Source organism: Lingula anatina, chromosome 10 (assembly GCF_051362555.1).
Source record: "Lingula anatina isolate TDL-2025a chromosome 10, LinAna3.0, whole genome shotgun sequence".
In the NCBI taxonomy this organism is placed as follows: domain Eukaryota; kingdom Metazoa; phylum Brachiopoda; class Lingulata; order Lingulida; family Lingulidae; genus Lingula; species Lingula anatina.
In genome coordinates this window covers 1469020-1489913 of record NC_141776.1, presented here as the reverse complement: position 1 = coordinate 1489913, position 20894 = coordinate 1469020, and the positions used below count along the sequence as shown (strand labels likewise).

At 34.3% G+C, this 20894-nt stretch overlaps 1 protein-coding gene across 5 annotated transcripts; it reads right to left on the bottom strand.

The window, feature by feature from the left end:
• Positions 1-149: 149 nt before the first annotated feature.
• LOC106179463 (phospholipid scramblase 1) lies at positions 150-17616 on the bottom strand. Of its 5 annotated transcripts, none has more exons than XM_086996737.1 (9): positions 17449-17616; positions 12213-12279; positions 9907-10020; positions 9226-9303; positions 7878-8017; positions 6911-7075; positions 6464-6625; positions 5910-5980; positions 150-2585 (listed from the first exon to the last, which is right to left on the bottom strand). In XM_086996737.1, exons 2-8 carry the CDS (start codon positions 12241-12243, stop codon positions 5918-5920), a joined length of 753 nt encoding a protein of 250 aa, XP_086852863.1. In that variant the 5' UTR covers positions 12244-12279; positions 17449-17616; the 3' UTR covers positions 150-2585; positions 5910-5917. The 5 variants fall into 5 exon arrangements, with proteins under 5 accessions (XP_086852863.1, XP_086852866.1, XP_086852867.1 ...); XM_086996740.1 differs by lacking the exon at positions 5910-5980 and adding an exon at positions 5008-5089; XM_086996738.1 differs by lacking the exon at positions 150-2585 and adding an exon at positions 3813-4424.
• Between the last annotated feature and the right edge of the window lie 3278 nt (positions 17617-20894).

Sequence of the window (20894 nt, the reverse complement as noted above, 5' to 3'; positions counted from 1 at the left end):
GTTTATTTAAAATGGTATATGTAAGACATAACCATTTAGTTTAATTTAGCAATACTGTAGAATTTGTTGTTTGAGAGAGAGAGAGAGAGAGAGAGAGAGAGAGACTAAAAATAAACCGATGTTAGACCAATAAAAACAAGTTACACATATCTGTAGCAATGAATTTATTTATCCATTAGGTCTAATTTAACAAAGTACAGCTATACTTACATTAGATAATTTTTTATGTACAAGATGTAAAACAATTTTTAAACAATTAAGAAAGGCATTGCAATTTTTTTTCAGACCAATGATTATATCAAGTATTGTTACATCAAACAGGAGCATCAACTCAAAAAATCAACTACATGTAGACAAGAAAGCAGCTATCAACACAACATTAGCCACAATACCTCTGTAAATGATTTTTAAAAAATTCTGATACATGTTGTTTTCAAACGGCTAGAAAAAATATTAAGAATTTGCAATGTTGTGGAGAAAAAATATTCCAATAAAAACTATAAAACTTTTCTAATTGTAAGTATGAGTAGTTACCAGAAAATTAAAGTAATATTCTGGATGAACTGATACTTATAACTAATTGTATTTGTTATCATTTTAAGTTTTATATTTTATCAGTTTAAATATATTTCCATTTTATTCACTTTCATTTCAACAAAATATAAAGATAATTAATGCAAGAAAATATATATGCATGCAACTTGACTGGTTTGAAGGGTATAAAACAAACATACATATAATTAATATTATAATGAGAAACAAATATTTCATTCCACAAAAATCTGTATTGTTTTAAGGCAATAACTCCATAACTTGAGCAGGAGATTAATTATGATACAATAATGAACATTTCTTTCTTTTTAATTCTGGCCTTTCCTAAGAAATCAATCAAAATCCTTCCTTCCATATTGTTACTACAATTATTGAAAGAGACAGACAAATCAATACTGGCAAAAACATACGTTTTTTGGTGGAGGTAATAATAATAAACTATGTGAAGTCTGGATTGGACTACTTAAAGATCTAACAGATCGAGGGTGGAATGGGGACTTCTGTAGGTAGGATGCATGGAAATTCTGAAGATGGACCAATTTATGACTATTTTATATACGATCTGTTGAAGATATAATGTACTTTATGAACTAAGAATAGCACTTATTCTTACCTTAACACATTCCTTTTTACCCTCTTTACAAGAAAAGCTAAAAAATAAACAAACTTTGTACTTTTTTCACAGCTGTCACGCACCCCACATTGTATGGCTGGGACAGACTGCATTCCTATTTAAGACACGCAAAACACTCGATTCCAATTTTTTCTTATTAAATTTAATTATCTACCTCCTTTCCCTGCATTCAGCCTACAAGGCATCAGTTAGTTTTAATTTACAAGAAGTTTCTATATTTTTCCCACACTTCAGTTTGTTTATGTCGCAAACCATGCTTTTCTAAAATTTTTGAGATTTTTGTGGCTAAAATGGCAGCCTATAATAATCGTGAAGGCAGGGCCAAACTTCAAGTGTCCCAATGATTAAAAGTTACACATACAAAATAGAAAAGTGTTAGATTTCTGCTCCCTTTTTTCATAAAAATTATTTTAAAAATAAGCCTTGATATTTACATTGGAAGGCAAATGAGACAAACACACTGATATAGTTTTCAAAGCTATTAGGATAAAAACATTCATTATACACAAGCTGGATATGGATTATTCATTTTACATTGCCTTTCAATATTCCTATCTGTCCTTTATGCACTAAAACATTAATATTTTTCTTCTGTGCCCCGCTTCTCTCCAATTTTTCAGTGTGCAAAAACTGGTACAGTAACAAATATTTTCTTACTATTATAGAAATTATGTAAATTAAAATAACAGACAACTTAAACTTATAGCTTGACACCAACAGACTAAGTTATAAAGATCTGAATAACCTGATATTACATCATTTGTTACAGAAAACTCCTAGATTAGATATTAGAGAAAAATGCATATTAAGACTTCAAAATCAGTAATAATAATAATTAATCTATTCCTTTCCAGCATAATAAACAATATTTTACTTTTTGTTACAAATCATCAATCCAAATAATGCCCAAATAATTAACTTGGCACGCAACTGCAATATTCATGTTTTTTTTTTTAATATATAATAATTGTATTAAACTTTATGTGCCAAATCAAACTAAGAGACTGCAAATTAGTTCAACATTTTCATATTTCAATATAAAAATAAACAGACTTGAGAATATGGCATCATCTTTATTTTTAAAATAAAAGTTTTAAGTTATTGATTTAAAATAATAAGGCAACCTAGAGGGTATTTGGCATTTCAAAAGAAACTGCATTTTATTGACAACACCAAAAGTAGGTTTACCCCATGTTTCACAGAGTTTATTGTAGCAGCAAATAAGGTGAAAGGTCACAATGAGGCCTATGATTCTTAGGGTAAGCAACACTGCTGCCATCTAGTAGAACGTCTGAAGCCACCTAGTGTTTTGTATTTTCTTCACCATCAGAAGGAACATTTATGCCATTCCAACTTTAGCCTCTTCTTTATTCTGTGACTTCTCAAAGAACATGTAATCCTAGAAACAGAAAACAGAAAATGTCAACATATCAGCCCATTTTTTCCAACAAAATCATATGAAAAATATTATGAATGCAAAGCACAAAATCAACATCACTGTACACTGATTGTTGAAAAAATTTTATAACAGTTTCAGGAATAAAGTTATATGTACACTTAAAGAAAATTTAATAAAATTATGACACCTGAAAAGTTTTAATCAAATGAGCTGTAAAATCACAAAGTATCAATATTGTTAAATCTGAAATAAGTGTTAATGAATCTGAAATTGTTAGGTGGCATTAAGTTAAGTTGGATCTGAATTACTACACGTGAGATAAAAGTACATCAACTTTCAAAATGATATCCAGACAATTTTATGTCTACAGTTGATTAATATTCTGAAAAAGTGAGAAGACATTAAGAAACTGAATTACACCCTGAATAAAAGGCAACTGCAAAAGTGTTCAGATTTACTCAGTGCAAAACTGAAGCCAAACTGAAGCCAACACTGAAGTCAAAACTGGAATAGTGAAACTTAAGAAGACGAGAGAGAAAATTCAAGAACCTGAAGTAAAACTGTTAGTAGGAACAGAACTTATGAGGGCTATAATGGGAACATTTTGACCAACCCGTCCCACCCACAATGCAACACTGGAACAAACTTAAAATATTCCAAAAATGACTTATTTCATTATACACAAAAATGTGTTTTGACCACAAAAAAGGAAAAGATGATAATGAAACAGTGAGAGGTTATTTTGAAGTTAAGTGGAAATAAGAAGCTTAAAATGTATCAAATAAACAGAGAAAAGGGTAGACTGACTAAATTAGACTCTAGTACAAGCTCACACTGCATTTTATGATCACACAAGAGATTTGAATGTGAAGAACATTCAAATAGCTTCACTCTAATAATAAAGGCACACTTTATACTAACCTCATTTTTAGCAAGGCTCGATTTTCTTTTAATTTCAAACATATTTTTCTTAGTTGTTTACAAATCTCTTTAAATACAAAAGCATTCTTTGTATCTTAAGATTGTCAAATGAATAACTTTAATACTTTCAGATATATTCCAATTATAACTTGTGTATGGTGGTTCAAAAGTTGTTTTATTTAAATTGACCTAATAACAATATTTCTATTTTTTGAAAAATAACTTAATTTTGCGATTTGTAGGCTTACATTCATACAATGTAATATCAACATCTTGACCAAAGCAACAGACACTGCACTAATCCTATGTGGTGTTATTATCTATTTATTTCAATTTTAAATATTTAAAACATTTCAAGCATGTTGAACCCTGCCCATTTTCAGAAACTTTGAAGTTATAAAAGTATACAAACTAAGTAGTAACAGTAGTAAACCATTATAGACATAAAAGGCAATATAAAATTATTCATCATTTTTAATAATCCTGTTTTTGGCCAAATATGCAAGTTTCATCATTTCTTATGTGATTCTGTTCTTTGTTTAAAAAAATGACAAATGAGCAAAATTATAACTGGCCTCTTTTGCATTTAACTTTCTACAAATGTCCCACTGACAAAATTTACATGCTGCTTACTATTATATTTTCCTCGTGACTTTTTGAAATTTGATTACTGGCGCTAAATGATCACTTTGCATTTATTTAATGCTAGTCCATTAATAATTTGTTAAATGATGTACACAGATATCATTTATTTTATTTCTATTCTGACATATTTTTCTTTTCCATTAATCGCACAATTTTAACATTCATGCCTGCATTAATTTTGTTCCAAGTGGAAGCTCTCTGTAGAATCATTTAGATAACATTTCCAACACTGTCTTGCTTTTTGTCCCCTGCCTGTTCAAAGAACATATAGTCCTGAAAGGAAAAAAGGATGCAATAATTAGGTCAGGTCGGGTCATAGGTCATCACCTTTGACCTTTTAACCATGCTACAAATAAGTAGGTCACAATGGGGGTTGGAAATGAAAGGTGCCCATTGCTAAACATGTGTTAGCAGTTTGCCTGCAGGCAGGTTCAAAGTATTCCAATAAGGCTTACGGACAATTTTCATCCGTAGCTCTTCCTGTCAAGAAGGGGGTTTCTTTTCTATAAAAGTGCACTTTGGGCAATATTGCAATACCTCTGTGGGCCACTGAGGGCTTCAGAAATCTTAAAACCCTTTTGGACACTAGGGTATAAATATGCAATTCTGATCTAGAATAGAGGAGAGGCTCTATTGACATATGCATGTAGTTTATACCATACCCAATTTAATGAAGAGTGTGAAAGATGTGTGTGTGTGTATGTGTGTGTGTGTGTGTGGCAGGGAAGTGGAGGGGGGGAGGGGGGTGGAGGAGGGGAATCACCAGAGCATGATGCATATAAAAGTGCCATGCAATGCTGAATGCTTCAGAAACAGCTGTTATAACAGAGCTGCAGCATTCCTTGCCAGAAGGTACCTGACAGTGTCTTCTTGGCTTAGTGGTGATGGTGTCCCCCTCTTTTGGCCTTATCTGTATTCTGTTCAAAGTACATCATGTCCTATACAGCAGAAGAAAAGTTGAAAGGAAAAACACAGAAGATTTAGAATTGAGGAAAACAGTTGAAATATACAGCCAAGGGAAGCAATGATACAGAGAATAGAGAGGAGACTGAAATGATAATTATGGTGTCCAACTCTTTTAGCCGTTTCATATCCTGGATAAAGAAAAGTGTAGATGAGAGAAAAATACACAGGAGATGTAACATACTGAGAGAAAGTGAAATACAGAATGACCAAAGGTATGAAATGTGCTGCAAAAGGATAATGACATAACTGCTGCAAACATTATAATACCATTTGAGCACATATATCAGTTGAATATGTTGATGTACAAGCAAAAGAAAGCAAGTCTATAGACCACTGAAAAGAAGCATGAGAGATGAAAAGTCTTTCTTTTTTAAGAAGAGATAAAAAGATTTTTAAAGCAGTACCATCTGGAAGCAGAGAGCTGTGCAGCTACATTTTGAATATTATACAAACAACCCACCACATTTATTATGTTTCCTAGAAACTATAAAAGCGGAAGCATCAGTCAGATACCCAAAGAAGTTCCAGTTCCTAAGAAATAGTTGTGGTTATTAAGCTTTGCTAGTTTTTTGTGCACTGTGACATAATCAATATATAACGGCCATTAAAATAAAACAATGAAAAACATGCAAACCCCTATGTGCTGCAAAACAAACAATAATTACATATAAGCCATATTGCCCCATGCAAACAATAGCTATATAAATAAATAAACCATAAGTATATTTTAACAGTTAAAAGTAGGATCCATGGGAAGAGAATGTTGACCTTCACCTTCACCTTGACCTTTACCTGTGACACTAGAGCATTCCTACAGTTTGCTGCTCTTTATCACCTCCAGATTGTTCAAAAAACATGAAGTCCTAAACCAAAATGTAAATTCTAATCAACTCAAATAGGTAACAAATAAACTTTTAACAACAAAAAAACTAAAAATTTTAAATGAAAATGTCATTCATGACCCTAATTGACACGTGAGAACATGTTCACAAAGGCTAACAGGGATGGTAAAAAAAATAATTGACATGCATATAAAATCCCTTCTGAAGCTCCCATTTTGAAAAATTCCTTTTCAACATTTAGTTCTACATTCTTTTCACTAAAAATAAAGGATTAAATCTTTTTCCATACTAAAAAATATCCCCAAACTGAGGACACTACCCTTTCCTATAATGATTTCCAAATGTATGCAATGTACTATGTACCAAGTAGTGCTCTCATTTAAAAATATTTTTTTTAATTTCTCGTATTCGATAACAAAAACATTGGATTCATTTATCAGAAACATTTATGCTGGTAAGCTGATTATATGCACCACAGCGCCACCTATGGAGCAGAATACTCACAATTAGGAAAACGGCTCCCAACATGACTGCCTTCATCTTCACATCCAGATCCATGGGGAAAGACACGCCAAAGTTGTCAGCGTCCGTGAACATTTCCTTGACGATCCCTGACCACTGTTTTGAGATTTGACCCACCTGGGCGCTCCCGTCCTTGGACAGGACCTAGAAAATGCAAAGGGATAAAGGGATAAACCTAAACGGATACACCTATCAAAGGGATAAACCTATCTTACTAGCTGGATCGATCCAAATCTACGGGAGATTCTCCCTTACTGCAATCACTGTTATTACCCACTACAAAGCTTGCCATCTAATCCGCTATCGGCTAATAGACTCTGAATAGATATCCCATGGGGAAGTATTTAAGTGGGTCGGCCATATTTGACCCTTGGACTAGTTAGTCCCCTATGCTGAATGGGGCCAAATTCTCCGTATTAAATGTATTACCTGGAACTGCACGTCTCCACAGATGTTGCAAGTAAAGCAGGGGCCGTCAATTCTGAGGATGTCGTCTCCATGTTCATTCTGGATGTAAAACTTGGGTTTGCAGATACTCCAGGCTTGTTTTATATAGCCTATCACCTGGCCTGGGGGAGCCTCCACGGTGACTCTCTATGGGGAAATAAATAAATAAATAAATAAATAAATAAATAAATAGCAATACTAGGAAGAGATCATTACACGAAAAGCAAACAATTCAGTTAGAATGAGATATCAAATTGGGCTTTCGTTTCCCTTTGTTGTTCCTCTCTATAAAAGCTATAAAAATTATTCCAATTATCTTAAAAACTGATAATCAATTAGTAGAGCTTCGTGTAGATTTAATTTGCAATTCTACAGTGCATAGCTAGCAGATGCAATTCTCTTTTATAATATAATGACTGATCAGTCATAAAAATTCAAGCATATTTTAAACATAAGATTTTATGGTTATACTTTTTCAGTTATCTCTCTCCATTCAGTAGGTCCTGAATCATTAATATTACTTACATTATTTTTGATAGAATTTTGCAATAAAAGAAAAAGGCATTCTCATGAATTTGATACAAATCTACATTTCAATAAGAAGTATCCACTGCATCAATACACCCCAATAGACAAATACAAATTAAAAAATTAGGCAAAATAACACAGAAAAAATAAAACAGCAATCTTCAAATCAAATATGTTCAACTTTTTTAAGGGAAAGTTGAATTTTCTAAGAACAAACTATAAGTATTATGATTTGTTTGTTTGTTTGTTAGCTTTTCTTACCTGTAAACAAAAAAGAAACCAATACACGCTTATTGTATTTAAACACTAGGTTAAGTCCTCTTAAGTAATACAAAAATGTTTAACTTACTTACAAGGGCCTAGCCTTACTGCAAAAAGGTTCTGAAATATGCAGTCAAATAGCATTTTTGTTCATTTGTACCTGTAAACAACATGGAAACCAGCAAGTGCTGCATCTCAAGGGACGGGATAAATGGATGACCTCTTTACCGACATTGTCCATGATTTTCATGTCAAATGGTCGACCGTTTCCACAAATGTTCCGCGTGCAGCAATCAGTGTCTAAAAAATGTATACAAAACATCAATTATATAAATAAATAAATAAATAAATCGGGATGCGGCTTGTCTTGATACAAGTGACATCTGAAGAGTGGAGACTGCGGGGAGGCAAATAACATCTAGCAAATAAATAACTCTCTTCTGAAATTAAGACAATGCAATTAAATAAGTTCAAAACCAACACAACATAAGACCAAACCAAACAAAATACTCCACAACATCAACACAACATAATATGCAACATTACCACAGTGCTTTCCAACATCAAAGCAACACTCTTCAACATCAAGACAACACCTTGCAACATCAACAAAGCACTCAACGAAAAGCAACCACTACCTGTAAGCAACATGGACACCAACACGTGCTGCAGCGTAAGGGGCGTCTTAGATGGATGACCTCACGCCCGCTGGTGTCCACGATACGGATGTCAAACCCGCGTGCTGAGCCACAGCAGCTACGATTACAACACGAACAACATCCACCAGCTTTCAGGTGCAGACGGAAAACAAGCCATTACAGAGGTTAGTTTGTTACAAAGCACAAATAATACTTGACAATTTTCAGGACATCACAAGCAACATGAAAAATATGAATCAATCAATATGAAAAATCAAAGGGGTTTGCATTGATCAACGCAAATGATTGTATCTGGCAAAATGACATCCCCAAGTCCTTTTCTGTTAAGAAAACAAAGTAATAAATCTTTTGTTTTTAACTACATTAACAAAGAATACATTCACTCAACATGAACTTTCTCTAGACTAATGGGAGAGAATATTCAAACTACTATTCTTTGATTTCGGCTTGAAATATCCCAAAACTTTCTCTTCGCAAAGCATACACTTTACACTCCCTTATTCCTTTTAATTCTACAACACAGAACTAGAGCTCCTCCATATTCTCTCTAACTCTTGTAATCCAAATTCTAAATTTAACTTCCAGTCACACCTACTAGTGATCATCTCACCCACACATCTCACCTTCCGCAGCAAAATAGACCCTCTGTCCCATGCTTTTCGTCTCTCTCTCTCTCTCTCTCAAATTGAATTCAACTTCCAATCACACCCTCGCAAGTACTAGTGATTATCTCACCTTCTGCGGCAAAGTAGACCCTCTGTCCCATGCTGTTTGCCTCTCTCTCTCTCTCTCTCTCAAATTAGATTCAACTTCCAATCACACCCTGACAAGTACTAGTGACTATCTCACCTTCTGCGGCGAAGTAGACCCTCTGTCCCATGCTGTTCTTGATCTCGTACTTGTTGTTGGTCTCAAAACCAGTAAATGCTGCAACGACGAGGTTCAAAACACAATATTATATATATATATATATATATATATATATATATATATATATATATAAAGTTTGGGATTTACTTCTTGAATAACAATGTCTGCCAATGGATCATCATTAAATTAATATCAACAGTGCTGCATTCTCCCTTAACACTAGGTTGCAACTTGACCATAGAGTAATTTACAGAAACAGAGGTTCTTAAAAGTTGTGGAAGTAGTACTAGTACTTCATCCCAATAAATATATCATAAATTTACATCACATATGTGTAAGTGTGTGTAAGCTTTTATAATGTATTCATTGTGAAATGTGAATGTCATAAGAACAGTTGTAATCCTTTTTATAGGTTGTCTACAAAAACAAGAGCCTAAGCTTATATTCACAATCAGTTGATCTGTGGAGCAACTGATCTTTGCATCAAATATGGCATGCACTTCACAATGGATTCCCACCTTCCACACGCACCATCCCTACAGGCGTAGAGCAATAATTTATATCTTACTAATAGCATGCTTTCAAGTGGGTTGGGCCATATTTGAGCCATGGCTCAGTTAGGCCCGGCTCAAGTTGAATGTGAACAGAGCCTAGTCTTACCTTCCAGCAGCTCTGTCTGTTGATGGACTAGCACCTGGTCTACCTGAGTAAGGTACTCCAGACCAGGAGGACAGCCAACGGGGACCTGGGGCTGCACCATCCATCCCCCAGGGGCTGGCATGAAAATATAAATTATTAATTAATCAATTAATGGACTATCACAAAAATCTAACCATTTCCTACTTAGCCCATTTGTGGCCCATCCTGAAAATTTCATCAAAATTTATTCAAGACTTTTTGCATACTAGTAATGCTTTCTACAGACAAACAAATGACAAGCAAAACCTCGCATCCTTGTCAGAGGTAATAATATATATAAAACAAATTTCAATCTGTTGTGATATAAGATAGAAAAACAGAAAATATGACTAATGATGAAATCTCAGTACATTCACATCGACATCATGGCACCCTGTTTATTTTTATCAAGGAAAATATTTGACCTAGAACCAAAGGCAAATGAAATGATATATGAAATAATCTGCAATACCTTATCATCCACTGTGACTACAGAAAAAAACAGGAAAAACTAGAACTGATGAAATCTTAGTTCTAGTACATTAAGAATAGTATATAATGTATATTTGCTTATTCAGTATAAGGTTAAGCAAACCCAACCCTATTAAAGTACTCTAGGCCACAGTCACTAAATTTCATTCTGATATATAACATATTCTGAAAGAAAGTCTATTGTTCTAGTAATAATTAATGTTCACTCTAATGGTAAAAATTAGAAGCTAGTAAATTAAAACATGAAAATACATGTACATAAAAAAAGCCTTCACTTTAATCATATAAAGATGACCCAAAGGGAAGAAGATCGGGGAGGGTGGGAGGGGGGGGAAGGGGGCATGGCCCTTTAGCTACCGATGATAAATCTGTGATCAAGTTTCAAACAGGTTTGAGAGTACAAAATTCAAACAAAACTAGGTCAAGGAATGGATGTCCCTCTTTTGCCTTATGTAGCACATTGTTCAATAGGAAAAAAGTCTAGATAACAAAGACAGCTCATACTAGTATAATGTGTATTTTGAAAAGAGTTTTTATGATTGCAACTATTTAGGAAATTGTCATGGTCTTTCATGCAAAAGGGTGTGGCCGCTTTCCACCCTAGTGACTTTGATTACATGTCAGTAACATTATCCACATTTTGGTGTTCAAGAATAAGGTCTATTAAAAAAGAAAAGAAAAAAGATTGGAACATACTAGTTAATAGTACAGTGGCGGATTCTTCTGGGTCTTCCGGAAGACGGTCAGATTTTCAAGTTTTCATTGATGGGTATCTAATTTTTTCTCTCGGAAGACGGTCAAAAATGGAGGCTGGATCAACAAAGATAATTTGGAAGACTGTCAGAAAATATCTCTGGATCCACCCCTGCAGTAGGTCCTCTAGATTTATAACAAACTGCAAGAACAGTATGCAGCTCCCAAGCATTTTTACATAGTTACCAAGAGGAAGTCTTGGATTTTTTTTCTTACACATGAAAAACAAAACGTTCAAAGCAGGATGTATAAGAAATGGTCTTATCACACTCTTTAACTTCGCTTGAAAGCCACATCCTGGTCAAGAATATGATAAATTCACTTTAAAATGCTGATAAAGAAAAGAAAAGCAGCAAAGCAGGTGGATAGGATATCAAGGATAATGTTTCCGTGTTGAAATAACATAGACCTTGTGAAATTATTCTAGGTGTAACAGTCCACAGATCTATACAGTAGCTGTAATAAAGCCATAAAAAATCTAATAAATAAGAAATGAAATGCAGACTGACAAAAATTAATCTTATGGACATTGTAGGATGCTTAATATAAAGACCAATCTAAGCACAAAATCTGGAAAAAAAAGAGAGAGAGAGGGAGAGACTCTCTACTTACCATAAATTTCCACTTTTGAAAAAAAAAAATTCCCCTGGCATGAATTTCCCACTTTTGAAAAATAAGTTTGGGCTTCTTGGTTAAATCGGTGATTGGTAATGAAGATAAGTCTCTCTCACTGTCTCATCTACAACTCCCATTTAATTTTAAAAACTGTCCAATTTGACAAAACTGGGACAGCACTAGCAGTTTTTTTCACCTAGCCAAGTCACTACTAAATTACTTTTCTATCACAAGTACTTTCTTCTTCAAATGAATTAAATATGACTAAAACAAGTCAAATCACCCCCATTTTGTTTAGCCAAGGGTCACGTATATTGAATATATGTCCTCGGTTTAGCCAACTTAATTCAGTTTTAGCATTTGGCTACTAGTTAGTAAATTGACCAGTGTTAGTGCTATACCCGTACTATACTAGTACTAGTACTGACCTCCTGGCTGCTGCATCACTGGTTGCTGCATCCTGACTGCTCTTGTCCGCCTCGTATTGGTTACTACCTAAAAATATTAAACAGTGATCTAAAATAAACTGAAAAAATTTAGCTTAACCCTAAACAAAGCACATTTTAGACACCTGTGATGCTTATAAAAGATTAGGGGTTCTCTGCTCTTATTTTGTGTAGGTCATACATGGATCACATATCATGGATATATTCATTTTACTTTCAGCATTAACAAAAATGTTTCTTGGGTAACTAGTAGCAAAATGATTTTTTTTTTTCAAAGATATTTGAAGAAGATGAGTGTGCAAATTTTTTGAACAAAAAAATTACATGTATTTACTTTAAGTTAGGTACTAGTACATACAAATTTTATGAGGAAGTACCACAGAACAGTCTTTGATTTTCCAAGCTGACTGCCCAATGCAGCTCTTGTAACAGATATATATGTGATAAATATCTGAATGGCGCCAAATAGGAATACCTGGACTAACTATATGATACAGAACGGGTGCATTTATCTGGTATGTTAGGAATTAAATTACATAAGTGTTGGGCATAGGGCTGATAGGACATAACTAAGAGATCAAAAATTTCTAGTTGAAAGTGATACTGGTCAACAGAGTAACCAGCAGGGGGCCTTTATAACACATGGCTACTAGTACTAGTTTTTAAACAAGGCAGCAAAGCTGTCAAATGTACAGACAAAAACACAAAATAAAAATGCAGAAAATGGTTCATTTTGTCAATTTTGATGCCTACAATAGCACTGTCAATCAACGCTGAAATTTAATCATGCACAACAGGTGACATCATCAATAACAGGAGCTGATCCAGAGATATTTTCTGACAGTATTCCAAATTATCTTTGTTGATCCATCCTACATTTTTGATGGTCTTCCAACAGAAAAAAGAGATGCCCATCAATGTGAACTTTAAAATCTGAAAGACCCAGAAGATGGCCTCAATCCACCCCTGCAATAAGATTACAGTTTCAGGACCAAATTCACATAATGAAAATCCCAATATCTAAATAATGATGACAGTGCATAAAATAATATTACATAATGTTTAAAGACATAAAAACCAATGCAACTGCTTATGTGGAAATACAGAAAATGTGAAGAGCTTCAGGTGGATGGGAGCTGAAAATGCCAGTGTTTGAAAAAAAAAATTAAAAAGAAAACACAAAAATATCCCATTAAAGCTACTATTCAAACTTTTAATCTTGCTGTAATAACATGATATGAATAACCCCAATGTGTTTGAGGATAATAAGACACTGTTATTCATCTATTTTTTTGTTTTGTTTTGTTAACTTATTTGCAATATTAAACAACATTTACCTGCATAATTATCATAGATTCCTAATTATGTGACACAGTTAAGAGAGCTTAACCTATGGGACTTTACTGGGAAGTCTCAGCGTGTGTTTTATGTAATCTTATTTAATGGGCACTTGGAAATCAATTAGGCAAATGATTTTATAGCTCTGAATTTAGCTTGTGACTATCCCAAGGGGCAATTACCACCATCCATACACAGTAGCCCCATATAGCACTCTATAGAGCTACATTGCTTCCAAAACGGAAAACAATCACACTGATTTTCCAACACAAACTGCACATCAGTCTTACGAAACTTTTCAGTAAGTTTGAGTATCATAAGTAACATGGTTTTTCCTTAATGGTCATTCCGGCAGCCATTTCCAAAATTAGGGTTTTCTTCAACTTTTATGCAATATAATATAATGACCATTAATTTTTAATAATAAAATAAAAGTATCATGGATTTACAGAAAATGTGACATGGAAATGTCTTCAAGGCCATGGAAGTTCAGAGTCAAACTTTCAAAATGCTAAAATGTAAACAAAAGATAACTGTATTGAATTGATTTTCTTTCCATTTTCAACATCTTTTTTTCATATAACAAAATAATCAATTTACTGTCATTTTTAAATGAACAACTAAGAAAATTGCTGTCATAGGAAAAATATCAATAGAACAATTTTAAATTGCCATTTTGCTCCATTCTGAGATTCTGAACATGGTGAATGATTGAATCTGACAAACTGTAAAGATATGAGTTTATTATTATTTCCATTTTTGACACTTTCTTATATAATACACAATAACAGGTTAACCATCTTTTTTATATAATCAACTAACAATATTGTTAAGATGCAGAAAATGTCAAAAGAACACCTTTACATATTTAATTAGTTCACAGAGGAGATTCTTAACATGCCTAAGAATTAAATCAAAGGAAAAAAAAAACACTTATATACAAAAAAAGGCATAACTTCACCAAAACTGAACCATTTTCAAACTCCATCTGTATTTCAGTAAGACTGATCTCCCCTGTAAATTTCAAGACAATTGGCCAATTGATTTTTCTTGAAATGTGTTAGCGGTATTGCATACATGCTGAAAAAAGTGAAAAAAACAGCATAACTTCCATAAAATTGGTCCAATCACGCTGATTTTCAAACTTTGCCTATGTAATATGAATATTCATCAGTTCTGTAAGTTTCAAGCCAAAAGGTAAAACAGTTTTTCACTTATCGTGTATCAGTGTTGCATATATGCTAAAAAAATGAAAAAATAGCATAACTTCCATAAAAATGACCCGATAAAGCTGATTTTCAAACTTGACCTGCGTATTATAAATATTCATCAGTTCTGTAAGTTTCAAGCCAAAAGGTAAAATGGTTTTCCACTTATCGTGTTATCGGTGCTGCATATATGCTGAAAAAAGTGAAAAAACAGCATAAATTCCCTAAAAATGACCCAATCATGCTGTTTTTCGAACTTGACCTGCGTATTATGAATATTCATCAGTTCTGTAAGTTTCAAGCCAAAAGGTAAAATGGTTTTCCACTTATCGTGTTATCGGTGCTGCATATATGCTGAAAAAAGTGAAAAAACAGCATAAATTCCCTAAAAATGGCCCAATCATGCTGATTTTCGAACTTGACCTGCGTATTAAGAATTTTCATCAGTTCTGTAAGTTTCAAGCCAAAAGGTAAAATGGTTTTCCACTTACTGTGTTATCGGTGCTGCATATATGCTGAAAAAGTGAAAAAACAGCATAAATTCCCTAAAAATGGCCCAATCATGCCGATTTTCGAACTTGACCTGCATATTATGAATATTCATCAGTTCTGTAAGTTTCAAGCCAAAAGGTAAAATGGTTTTCCACTTACTGTGTTATCGGTGCTGCATATATGCTGAAAAAGTGAAAAAACAGCATAAATTCCCTAAAAATGGCCCAATCATGCCGATTTTCGAACTTGACCTGCATATTATGAATATTCATCAGTTCTGTAAGTTTCAAGCCAAAGGGTAAAATGGTTTTCCACTTATTGTGTTATCGGTGCTGCATATATGTTGAAAAAAGTGAAAAAACAGCATAAATTCCCTAAGAGTGACCCGATCATGCTGATTTTCGAACTTGACCTGCGTATTATGAATATTCATCAGTTCTGCAAGTTTCAAATCAAAAGGCAAAATGGTTTTCCACTTATCGTGTTATCGGTAAAAGTGCACGGCGACGGCGACGACGGCGACGACGGCGACAGCGACGACGGCGACGGCGACGACAGACGCAGATGATGGCTATATGTACAGACACATCTGTGTCTGTACATAAAAAGTAAATTACCAAAATAATCATTAAATTCAACAGCCTTTCTCATTTTGATGTCTAATTTTTTCACACAAACATTTGCAGTCTGCCACAAAAACATTTCGAGTTTAACTTGCATTTATACCCAAAGGAATCAACTTTCAAAATGTTTTACAGAAGATTCATTATTTGGAAAACATAAAATAAATCAAAGCTGTTCCTATGAAATCTGTCAACTCTTTAAATGTGTGTGTGTGTGTGTGTGTGTGTGTGTGTGTGTGTGTGTGTGAGAGAGAGAGAGAAAGAGAGAATGAGAGAAAGAGAATGAGAGAAAGAGAAAGAGAGAGAGAGAAAGAGAGAGAGAATGAGAGAAAGAGAAAGAGAGAGAGAGAGAGAGAATGAGAGAGAGAGAATGAGAGAAAGAGAGAGACAGAAAGAGAGAGAGAGAGAGAGAAAGAGAGAGAGAGAGAAGAGAGAGACAGAGAAAGAGAGAGAGAGAGAGAGAGGGAGAGGTGGGGGAGGGGATAACTCTGAATCTAGATAACTTATCAGATACTAGCAGCTCTCAGCAACTTGATAAAACTCACATCAGTAACATGTACTTCACATCGATAAATCAAGCTTATACTCTTAATGTTATTCACTGCTGCCACAATGACTAATAATCAAGATTAGGCTTAACCTCAATCAATATAAATATCATTAGCCAAGTATATTTGACAGCAATGATGCCACTGACATCAATATATCTGATCAAATATACTGAAACATCTGTTCAAAGAAGCTATGTTATCAAACAAATCCTATTTGACATATATAAACCAATATTGAAGATCTAACCTTGGCCACTTTATATGTCTAGAGGTTGTGATCTTTTCCTGTTTGTGATAAATATAAATCTGACAACAGGGGATTTCAGGGAGCATACAAATATTCCCAGTGCTTTTAAACATCCACAACACTGTTGTTTACATCAGGGGCAAAAACTAATGAAGACAGCTTCATTTTATTAAATCTATCGGCATGCTGAATTCAAGTTGAGAGTGAATATCACTTTCTTCTCATGTCCAGCCATCATAAAACAGAATGTACAGTAACTAAAATATAAGATACATGGCTAAGACACCCAGAGACAAATAAAGATAATAAATAAAATAAAATCAGTTTTCATTATTAAACAAATGCCATTTCCATTTCTAATCTAAACAAATGCTGATCTCCTCTGCTAGCGGTAGTATGAAAATTCATGAGTTAGTTTTAAGTGGGAGTGCTACTACATGAATTTGTCTTCCATGTACCGGGGTCTATTCTCTCCAGTTATATCCCCTACATGTTAAAGCCTACATCATATATGGTCTGGCACGATTCAGATTCTGACTACCTAAGACGACCCCACCCCACAAACCCAACCCACCCGTATGATCGAGAGAAATATTAGGGTATTTTAAACCATCATCACCATCACGATGCCTGCTCAGTAAACTCTGGCGCGTTAGTGGTTCACGATTCTTCAAGTTTACTTAGTTAAATACATTAGACACACAAGATTTACATTAAAATATAATATTGATATAATCAAAGCAGAATAGGTTCACTTACCTGTTTAAATTATTTCCTTTTGCAGGTGAAATGCGTAAGTTTCAGTGAGGATTAAACTAGTCTCGCTTTCAATTGACCTATATTTCTTCAATGCTGTTACTTCTTTCGTTTATCCTCCCTTTGCAATCTTTGAGCTTTGTCTGTACAGCTTTGTCTGTACGAATTTATCTAGGAAAGAGATAGTCAGAACATGTAGCATGTAGCAGTTAGAACTAAGAACAAAAATATCATTCAGTCAGAAAATTTTATCAACCCATTGCCTAAATATATGTAGAACTTTATGATAGACAACAATCGACGGAACACCGTAAACATCCATGGGCGTGGATTTGTCAACAAAGGTGGTTAAACATTGACAGAACGGCTAAACTCTAAATGTTTCACTTTAATAAAAATCATTACTTAAACAAATATAATAAAAAAGAAAGAAAAATGACTTCTCACCTGTGCTTACCTTAATCTTAATGACGACATGTCATTAGACAAATGCTTTTATAATTTAAGGGTCCCGCTTTAAATCTGACGTGTATCTACATGTACAAGTAAACATTAAGTGCACATGACGATGACGCATTGAATAATTTTTAAACTGACAGAAGACAGGGTAAGTTTGCTATTCTAAAGTGACGTTTAAATTACAATTCTCTCCTTCAAGATTACCCTAGCTTTAGTCTACGTGAGGCCCTGCAGAGGCCCGCTAGATGTTTCTATAGGGAGTTCATTTCCACATTTACACAGCATGTAGGCTAAATCTTTTATATGTCACTTCTTGAAGAACATTTGCAGAATTTCGCTTGAACGAGGCACACTTAGAGAAAAAGAGTAATAAAGTTTTTGATATGTCATTCATATATATAATATATAAATATCTGCATTGAACCATTATTATTATTATTATTATTATTATTATTATTATTATTATTATTATTATTATTATTATTATTATTATTATTATTATTATAACAATTAATTACAAAATGCAACACCCCAGTTAATTTTTAAATATATCTACATATTTAATCTCTATATTTTAAGGAAACGTAAGCTATAGTTAGATGACGACATTCCACATCCTGGTTTCAATCTAGTGAGCCAATTTAAGCCTACGTGTACTTTGTAGCACTGAAAAACACATTTATATCTAATTTATATTTAATTAGTTCATTTTAGGTCCGGGAGGACTAAATGTTCCTAGAGAAGTTTTAGGTTAGCTTATTTTATTTATTTACTTATTTATTTATTTATTTATCATTTCATAGAAAGATTGTTAATTATTTCTGCCCATGGGTTGACCACTTGCTAAATGAAAATCTCTCCCGTGTACTTAATTCGTCTAAAGAAAGGATATTTTGCACATTTTGCATGAAGACCTTCGCACGTGACGTACATGCAAAACATTCTGCATTCTGATGTTCATTTTGTGACGTGACTCTTAACCAGTGTAAAATTGTTTTAAAAGTTTTCCAGATTTGAATTATCGGTGATTAAACACTTACAAAGTTTAATTTGAAGTCTGTGGACATACGTACATGTAGATTCTCGATGTGAGTGCGTACTTTAACTGTTGGTTTTCTTTTTTCTTTTCTTTTTTTCTCCTTCTAATCATAATCTTCATTTCTGTTGATGTCATGTGGATGATACAGTGGCGGATTTAGAGGGGGCGTCAGGGGGGTCCTGACCCCCCTCCCCCCCCCTTCGATTCGATTTCTGGTCCCTTGAAATCAGAATTTTGACCAGCTGATCTTATCATAGTACTAAACCGTACCAAATGATACCGTTCGCCCTCTAAAATACCAATGCTTTTTTCGAAGCACGCTGAAGGGCCCCGAACCCCACGCCAAGTGGGGCGGGGGGGGGGGGGCGATTTCGCATCCTCCGCCCTCCCTTCAAATAATCCTGGAACCGCCCCTGATGCACACGAGTCTGCGACAACTTGTCGTGATTATATTTATATATATTTTATTACCTCAGTGATTCACGGATATCATTGCTGCAACTACAGGTATGATAGGCTGGGGAGAAGAAGAGATTTGCTTCGAATTCTTGGCCAGTTTCACTGATAATGCGGTATCCATATGGATATATACAGCATTTCTCATCGCATCAGTTTACATTAAGTTTATCTGATTGCTATTCTTATTCTTATAAAACTGGTTGAAAGGCCTAATCAAAGGAAAGTTTGCAATTTTATCCCCAGTGTGTATTTTGGAATTTTCCTGCCAAACCGAATTTTCCTCGAAATATTTAAGGAAACGAATTTCTGCGGTTCACGATTCATTGTTCGACCCAGCCCTGTCAAAATGATACAGTGCCTTAATTACAACCGGCCAGTCAGTTAGACCAAAATATGCATTTTTCAAAAGAAAAGGATATGAATTTTGAGATGAGATTCACTACTTTCCAATCCCGCTCAGAATCATCGCTATCACACCGTGTAGGCCTACTAGGCAAGAGCGGTGTAGCGACTGATACTTCGAAGCGCGTACTGACGCACACCTTGAATGCGGGTAGTGTGGTCCGATCTACCGGCGAATTCGGGATTATTTGGTGCCGAGTCTGGTAGTTGGGTAGGCTTGATTCAGTTCCTTACAACTGGCCTTGATGTTAGTTACATGTAGCCCTATTTTTCCAGATTTTTTTTTTTTTTTTTTTTTTTTTTTTTTTTTTTTTTTTTTTTTGAGTCTTATCGTTTTTAAGGTCTGCATTTGGAAAGTGAAGTTGCGTTTAGTTGTACAAGGGGACGCGAAAAGTACATATAATGGCACAATAGAATGAAACTTGAGATGAAAGCACTGACCCCTTTTTAGATAATCGACATGCACTTGAAATAAATGTTTCGCCTTGCACTGCTGGCTTTGTTGCAGTTATCCTTATTGTCAGGGCGAACAGGTACAGGGAGCTACTGACTAGTGTTGGCCTGACCTGACGTGACCTGGGTTAAAACCCATGCTAGATAAATAAAACAGACAATGCACTGCGTTAAGCCTTACATGGTATACTTTACAGTATATCTTCGCATGAGCTAGCTGGCTAAGTAGCAGTATGCCCGGCAAAAGTATTAAAAAATATTCAATTCTCTGAAAACGGAGATAAATATAGAACTCTTGTGGTTTATTATATATATTCAATATATCTGGCAGTGAAAATTGTTTTGTCAAAATGTCAGACTGCAGTGATAACAAATTGATTGATTTTAACTCGGACGAATGAAACACTGGCCTGCATTATGAAGTTAAAGGGATAACAACTCTTTCATTTTTGACGGGAAAATCGGCAGAGACAGATTTTCCTGGGGTAAACGACAATGCTTACACATTTACCTAAGATTAATCAATCCGTTTCGATATTCGAAGTTAGTCGATTTTTTAATTTGTTTTTCTCTTGTCTTATTTATTTATCTATTATTTTTTTAATCTTAAGAGTATTTCGGATGATAACCATCTATG